General features: G+C 37.4%; 1 protein-coding gene across 2 annotated transcripts; it reads left to right on the forward strand.

The window, feature by feature from the left end:
• The first annotated feature begins 880 nt into the window (after positions 1 to 880).
• On the forward strand, positions 881 to 6181 carry LOC137746021 (probable inactive purple acid phosphatase 16). 2 transcript variants are annotated; one of them, XM_068486069.1, is made up of 5 exons: positions 881 to 1256; positions 2057 to 2281; positions 2389 to 2659; positions 2892 to 3060; positions 5842 to 6181. In XM_068486069.1, the coding sequence occupies exons 1-5, from the start codon at positions 998 to 1000 to the stop codon at positions 6052 to 6054; spliced, it is 1137 nt and encodes a 378-aa protein (XP_068342170.1). In that variant the 5' UTR covers positions 881 to 997; the 3' UTR covers positions 6055 to 6181. The 2 variants fall into 2 exon arrangements, with proteins under 2 accessions (XP_068342170.1, XP_068342169.1); XM_068486068.1 differs by having other exon boundaries at positions 884 to 1256; positions 2383 to 2659.
• Positions 6182 to 8622: the final 2441 nt, after the last annotated feature.

The following is an 8622-nucleotide window of genomic DNA, read 5'->3' on the forward strand; positions in this document are numbered from 1 at the left end:
CTCCAAAGGTATCAACTTTGCTATCTTTGTATATGATTGTATACAATGGTTTATTGATTGTATATTGAGAGGATGGGGTGGGTGGATGAGACGCCCAAAGGAAGGAAGGATGAATTTTTCGAAGAAAAGGAGAGTGAGAAAGAAAGCTCAAGTTGCAGTGTGGGGGGGATAGAGAAAGAAAGTGAGGGTTGAAAAAGAAATCCTAGGGGTGGAGGTAGGATTTTGTTATGCTTACAATCCTTCTCAAATCCTATAAAATCTCTTATTGAAGGAAATCCTTCAAAATCTATGAATTTTTTAATACCTATAGATTTGCATGGACTCTATAAAAATTCTTTAAAATTCTAGTTGACTACAATATGATTCTAAATTTTTTTTAAATCCTTTAATTGATTACCTCTGTATTTGAATAGACTCTTTTAAAATCTTATAAAATCCTAGTTGACTACGTCAGGATTCTAAAGTCTTTTAAAATTCTTTAAAATCCTTATGTGACCACACCCCTTAGTGTTTGACTTTTATTACACATTTTAATGTGGTCTTTCTGTTGAAATTCTTTCAATAATTTTATTAGTGTGCAATTGTGACACACATAATAACATATTTCCAATACCTTTGTAATTACTTTCATAATTAAGTTTAATTTCCACAATACATATCTTTTATTTTCAATCATGATATAATTGCCACTTAATACTAGAGTCTAATGTTATTCCTCTTTCCTTGTGAACCATATTAAGTTTGATTCTCGCGAAAAACGAATTTGAACTATATTAATACTAACTCATTGTGAGATTTAGTCCATTCTCACCCGTTTAGTATAAATAATATTATATTCAGTGTTAGGTAGCATTGGAGAAAAATTGATTAAAAAGACGAAGTTTTAAACACAGGGCCAAGTGGTGGAAGGAGAAAGCCAGGGACAATTCCGTAATTTCGCTATCTTTCCCACCGGAAGGCCACAGCCACTATGAATCTATGATCATATCATGAAGGAATGCCGTCTGTCTGCTGGCTGGTGCCCAGAGTAACTCAAGTGATGATAGCAAAACTCTTCTACTTTCTGCTCATCTCCGCCGTCGCTCTACCGACCAAGGCGGAAGAGGGTTGCCATCAGCTACGGTCCACTGCACCGTTCAAGATCGCTCTGTTTGCCGACCTGCATTTCGGAGAGGACGCATGGACCCATTGGGGTCCACTCCAGGATGTGAAGTCTATCAAGGTCATGTCCTCTGTTCTCGACGATGAAACCCCAGGTGAAGTCATTCATTTTCTCTTTTCATTTCTCATGTGTTGACTTTTGTATATAGTTTTATATTTAGCTTCCATTTCTTTTGAGACTACTTTATCGAAGAATCGTGTAACACAATAAGTCGGTAATAATTTAGCATTTGACTCGTTATTTATAAAAGTTGAGTCTAAGACTTTCGGTTTACAAATGGAGAGGAATACCAGTAGACGACAGTGCTAGTATAAACTTGTTCAGGAAAACATGGAGAAAAATGATTTAAACTTGTGGGTGTGTGTTGGTGCTCTATTGTTATTAGAGCATGTCAACGATTGCTAATGATCCTTTTCATACTAATTGAGATTGATAATCAAAATCTTAACCTTAAATTTGAAGCATATTGTTGCCCTGTGACATGAAATTGGTATTTTGGAAATTGGAAAACAGTGTTAATGTTCAAAATTCGCATAATCTCGGCCTAGATTTTGGGCACTTTGTTTAGTTTAAACCAACCTAAAGAATGGGCGTTCATTAGGTTAAGTTAATGTTAATCAACATGCGAAAGGCTATCGTTTTCTGGTTTCCTACAGTTGAATTTGATGATACATATCATCAAGTATATTGTATATTATACAAGATCTTGGTCTGTTCTTTTCCTTTTCTTTGAACCAAATTTATGTTCTTTTTTATGTTTCACATTTCTAGTTGTGTTGAAGCTGGTAGAGTTTGAAATTTGTTATTTAATCTAGCCTGTAAACCTGCCTGTCTTACCATGTATTCCCGTTGCTGTGTCGTTATAGATTCTAAGGAATGAAAAGTAAATTGCAGATTTCGTTATCTATCTCGGAGATGTCATCACAGCCAACAATATAGCGATTAAAAATGCAAGCTTGTACTGGGATCAGGCAGTTTCTCCAACAAGAGCTAGGGGTGTTCCTTGGGCAAGTGTGTTTGGAAACCACGATGATGCAGCATTTGTGTGGCCAATTGAGTGGTTTTCATCCCCTGGAATTCCTGAAATTCGTTGCCACGTAGCCAATTCATCATGCTCAGGTGGATGAGAAGTTTTATCTATTATGTTGTTAATTTGATCAATACAGTGAGAAAAACATTTGGATACTAGTTAGTCTAACACAAGGCTGCCTGTTATGAAGGAGAAGAAGAGTGTCACTTTGAAGGCACACAACGTCTGGAGTTAATGAAAAATGAGATTGAGCGTAACACGCTATCATACTCTCGATATGGTCCTAAAGAACTTTGGCCTAGTATATCCAACTATGTCCTCCAACTTTTGTCGTCCGACAATCCCAAGTCACCTGTGGCATTATTGTACTTCCTAGATTCTGGTGGTGGTTCCTACCCAGAAATTATATCCAGTGCCCAAGCAGAATGGTTCCGCCAGAAAGCTCTAGAGATTAACCCTGATTCAAGGTAGAAAATTGTGGAAGGAACATCATTTTATCCTTTTTTTTCACCTTATTGACAAGAGGAACATGGCTTAGCATCTGATTTTTCCTGAGTGCAAGTATATATCTCATACCAGAATTTAGAATTTCGACTTTTTGTATTTTGTGCCTGTGCTGAAAGAGATTTACCTGACTGCTTGCCGAGATTTATTGTTCTTCTCTTATTTCTTGTCAATCAAAGACTCCTTATTTGGCAGGGTGCCGGAGATAATCTTTTGGCATATACCAAGTCGTGCTTATAAGAAGGCGGCTCCATGGTTCGGTATACACAAGCCTTGTGTGGGTTCAATTAACAAGGAGAGAGTAGCAACTCAAGAAGCTGAAATGGGTATCATGAAACTTTTGGTTGAAAGGCCTTCTGCCAAGGTGAGTTAGGTCAAATACTTATCCCTGTTAAAATTTGGCATGCATTCATGTAGGGCACATCCACCATCATTAGATTACATGTATAATGAAGTTATTAAATATTAACAAACATGAATGTTTAACCGTATCATAAGCTAGGTTTAGTCTTATGAACTTAAATATCAGAAGCTCATAAAGATTTTTTAAATTCAATATTTGCTAAACAAGCTTTGCAACTGCATTATATAAAATCAGGGGCTTCTCAGCCCATTGTGATTTGGTTGAATGCTCTGACTTTAACATTATACCTGAATGTGGGAACCACTTTAGTCACAGATTCTCCATGTTACTGACTTGATATAATTCATGAACATGTTTGGCTAAGTCTTTCCATACACGAGAGTTGTGTTATGTAAAAATTCCAGATGTTAGGTTGGATAGATGCACTGGCCCTAAAGCCTATAGTTTGAGTACCAAACAAGAAGCTAGATTGCTTCTTCCTCGCCACCGTTTGTCAAAGTCAATACCCATGGGGCTTGGAAACCTCTTACATCAGCGGTCATTGGAGTAAAATCAGATGCTAAACCATGTTCCTTATTCTTAACAAAGGCGGTGTCTTGATTGATGTTGAACATTCCCACCTTAACCAATCCTCTGGGGAAGTGGAAGCTGAGGCAATCTTTGTTGGCCTTAATTTAGTGAGTGATACTAGGGTTCTTAATTTGGTTGTGGAAACTGATTTGAAGTCGTGATTCATTTCATCTCTCGCAAGTCAATCAGGGGCCTTTGGAGAATTTTTCCAATCGTTGAAGCTATCTGGAGGAAAGCTGCATCTTTTAACCAAGTGTGATGGAATTCACCGTGAAGCAAATCAAGCAGCTCATGTGGCGGCATCATTGGGAATCAAGAGGGTGAGTTGTCAGTTGTCACCATTGGGCCTCAAGGCCACCTCCCTCTCTTTTGTTGGTTCTGTCTCGAGGTGGCTTGCCATGTCTACCTGTTTAAATCTGTTGTAGAAGGGAAGATGGAGCGTAATTCCTCTTCCCTTTTCTTTTGGTTGCCTTTTGGCATAGGTAGTTGATGTTAGCGATCTGTTGGTGTTGTCAGTGACTACACTGTGCATCACTAGCACTTTCTTTTCTATTGTATCTCCTCTCTGCTCTTTGCTTGACTATGTTTGCCAGATTTATGAAATATTTCCATTGACGAAAAAAAAAAAAGGTGGGGCGGTGAAGCATCAACATCTACATAAAATGGGTATAGCGGAGATGAGAATGCTTCATTGCATGTGTGGGCACACGAGAAAGGATAAGATTAGGAATGAGGATATCCGAGGTAAACTAGGAGTAGCCGAAATTGAAGGAAAGATGGGAGAAAATCGGTTAAGGTGGTTTGGACATGTGAAACAAAGGCCTACTGACGCTCCGGTTAGAAGATGCGATTACAGGATAGAGGTTAGGGATGAAGGGGTAGAGGAAGACCTAGGAACACTTTGGAAGAGACTCCAAGAAAATACTTGGAGTATTTGGATATAACGGAAGACGTAACATAGAACCGAGCGCAATGGCGTGCTAGGATTCATATAGCCGACCCCACTTAGTGGGAAAAGGCTTTGTTGTTGTTGTTGGTTGTTGTTATTGACCAAAAAAAAAAAGGTTTAGGTTGGATGTTCCAACCTTAACATCCTTCTGCAAATAGAGGAATATCGAAAGATAAAAATGAATACTGAAGAGTGGGCAGCCAACTGAAATGCTCCTATGTAGCATCCAACAGGTCAACTACATGTATTACTGTAGGGATTGGCGTTATGGAATGGACTAGTTGAGTGATCACTTAGGAAAATCGTTGTTTTAAACTAATTGACGGAGCTCAGGAATAAAAACCAATACACCCATTTCAGAGATGATGGGAGGGAGGGAGAGAGTTTAATTTCACAATCAGACTGCCAAACATCGTCAAATGATAACCAAGATACATTGACTGAGTGTACCACTGGTTGTGAAAAAAACGTGGCAAGCAACTTGCAGCCAAAGGTATTGGTGCTTAGGTTTAAATTTTCTGTTCAAATCCTAGTTGGTTCTTAGCAATTCTAGAGTCTACAGAACCATGGTTTGCTTTGTACTGACATTTTTGGTCGAACCATAACTTTCATCATAAGTTTTTGCATGCTGCTGGAGAAGGCAATATCCGTCTGTTCTCCAGTGACTTGCGCTGATTTATCTTTCTTGCTCGCCTTGTCTGATATATGTAAATGATAACTGTCTTTGCTTATTGTGTAAAATGCAGCAGTGCAACTATCGTAGCAACCAATTGATTTTCCTATCATGAGAAAACAGCGGAACAATTTAGGATAGTTCTATTCAGACACACACACACACACCCCTCTCAATTCTATGACAATTTCCTTTAGGAAATGAATATTCGTTAATAAGTTATTAGTGATAGAAGTATATCAAATTGATGATTCCTAAAGTTAATGTTCTGTACTATTCTGAATTTCCGACAAACTCAGTCGTGATCCTTCCAGTTGACAATCGTACATTGCAAAAGCATGAAACTTGCAATCTTCTTGCAGTCTTCCTGAAGTCAATGTTATGTTTCTTTCTCTGTCTTGTCTTAGTTTTGCCCCTTAAATTTTATTTATATGATACTCTATATGTTTCTATTTGTTCCCACCTTGAATTACTCTGTCTGAATCAAGTCACCGAAAACTTATAGAATGGCGAAACGTACTACAGGATACAGTCAGATGATAAACTTTTATGTCAAATTGATCTATTCATTTTCTTTGGGTTGTTGCAGGCAATATTTGTAGGACACAACCATGGATTAGACTGGTGTTGCCCCTACGAAAAACTGTGGCTATGTTTTGCTCGGCATACCGGTTATGGTGGGTACGGAAACTGGGACAGAGGAGCTAGAATTGTGGAAATCACCGAGCAGCCTTTCTCTGTTAAATCTTGGATAAGAATGGAGGATGGTAGTGTACATAGTGAAGTTGTCTTGAGTCCTTGAAAACTAATCCCTTTTAATTTAAGTGCTACTACCAATAGAAAGAGTAAAAATCTTGAAAAAAAATAATACATGTATATTTACGAAAACCATATTTGTATGTCTCTGTGTATAAACTGTATTCATCTTTTTTTTTTGTTTATATATATATATATATATATATATATATATTTCAGTGCTTCAATTCAAGTGTATTATTTTACCTTTATGTTTTCCATTTTGAGTAAAAAAAAACCCATTTTGTATTAAGGGTAATGCTAGGGAGGCTAATTGGTAGATCATATATTGTAAACCAAATGACATGAAAGTTTATAATTAGATTATTACTGAGAGATTAAAAAAATCCACCAAAAAAAATTAAATTGGGCTTCATTCCAAGAAAAACCCATTGATGCCTAAAGTCCAAATATCAAGTAAATAAAGTCCAAATATGGATTAAAGCCCTTTTCTGATATAAAAAAAATAGTAAGTGGATGAAAAAAAAAAGGGAGCAAGTTGCTCCACGTTGGAAAGAAAACTGAAATGGGAGTTTTCTCTTCCTATCTCTTAAAAATGCAACAGATAGTGGAGGTGGTTCCAATTCCACTACCCACACCCATTTTCCTTCATCCAAACTGTCAAGTAAAAGTCTATAAAAGACTTGTCTCTGTCGAGAAAGGAAGGGGGGGGGGGGGGATTGGAAAACTAACCAAAAATCCAAGAAAACTTTTCTTTTAATCATCAGGATAGAATTTTGCAAAAATGCCAATCCTGGCCTTCACACATATAGACAAGATTGCTTAAGCAATACTCACAGCAAAATTCACATGACTTCACCAAAGAATACATCCAAAAGAAGAGAGAAGAAGACTGACACTTTCAGATTACATTGGAATACAAAAACTAAGGTGGCAAATATTGCAGCAACTAAGACAACATGGATTCACATGACCTTCATTAAAGCAAAGACAAGTCAGCTAGATTCCAGAAACAGTGCTGACAGCTTTCAGAAATAGTGTGCTGTCACTACTCAAAAAGTTGTAAATAGATAAAAAATTATTTTGTTGTTTAAGGAATTAGGTTTTGTATATAAGGGAGTTTTTTATTCCATGCAGAACATACCTCTATCTTAACACCTCACAACTTCTCAATACCTTTCAACATCTCACACCCTACTCTCACCATTTTCATACTCTCAAGTAGCCATAGTCTTCATAGCATCCTTGTAAACACTTTCTTGTAAACAATTATCCTTGTAAACATTTTATATATCAATAAAAGTTCAAGTCATATTCAAGCAATCTCCAAGTCTTAAGTAAGTTTTCTTTTCTTTATTTAGTGTGTTTGTTTAATTAAGACTTCTAGTCCAAAATAAGGAAACACTATTTCTGTATTGCAGAAGGTGCTCGTCAGCCATGTCTGTTCTTCTCCTCTACCACAACCCATATTTGGGTGGTCCTTAGAGGTTTTTATAGCCACTTTTCTGAGCTTTGGGGTGGTCCTAAGACCACCTTGGTCCCTTAATAGATATGACTCTGGTTCCACCAAAAGCTTTTTGTGCTAGGCATTCGAAAGAGAAGGAAAAATGAAGATTGTAAAGTCTGCAAAAGAAAGCTATAGCAGGGAATAAAAAAAATAAAGGAAGTTGTCTTCTAAGTTGCTAGAAGATTTGATGCAAACACAAAGAAAAGATGAGATGAAGACAAAATGATAGAAGCTACAAGTCAAAAGTAAAGGAAATAAATAAGTTTTCATTAAGGAAAACTTTGTATAGTACTCTAGATGACGATACTGTAGCAGCTTTGATGTTCTGGCTTCTCAGCTTTAGTAGCCGTTCTTCCTTCTTATTCCACTAAAAACCTTGCTATTAAATGGTGAGTTGATTCCAAAGTAGTGGAGGATTTCAATAAAAGACAAAATTGGGCAAGTATGCTTGCAGGGAAGTCAAAGTCCCCTGATCCTTTCATGTGGTTAAACGAGCAAACTCAAAGGAAAGACAAGTCAAACAAGTCTTTTTCACAATGAAAGAAGGTCCAGCTTTCATGCTTTCAAAGTCCTATTTCAAATAGGATTGAATTCCTACGAAACCTATTAGAGAAGGAAAGTGCAAAGGAAGAGGAAAAGTAGAATACCTCTCACGTGAGTTTATCACAAGCATGGTCTCCATCAAGTTAAAGTTAAACATGGAGCAAGAAATGATACCAAGCCAAAGATACAGTACTGAGCCAAAGTCAAATGCCAAAAAAATTAGTGGATTAATTTCACTTAGGAGCTCAAACGACACAAAGCAGCGCTCCAAATTTAAAGGGCACGAAGCCGAAGAAAAGTCTCAAATCACATGAAGCCATATCAAATATCAAATGGCACAAAGCCGCTGTAAATGGCACAAAGCTGTTACAAATTTAAATGGCACAAAGCCGATACAAATGGCACGAAGCTGCGTTATGCTCTAATAGCACAAAGTCCTTGCCCGCAGGAGCTGAAACTGCATAAGGCATCAAATGCCCCAATGGCACAAAGTCCTTGCTCGCACGAGCTGAAACTGTATAAAGCACCAACCACTCCAATGGCTCAAAGTCCTCACCTGCACGA

The sequence above is a fragment of the Pyrus communis genome, chromosome 9 (genome assembly GCF_963583255.1).
Source record: "Pyrus communis chromosome 9, drPyrComm1.1, whole genome shotgun sequence".
In the NCBI taxonomy this organism is placed as follows: domain Eukaryota; kingdom Viridiplantae; phylum Streptophyta; class Magnoliopsida; order Rosales; family Rosaceae; genus Pyrus; species Pyrus communis.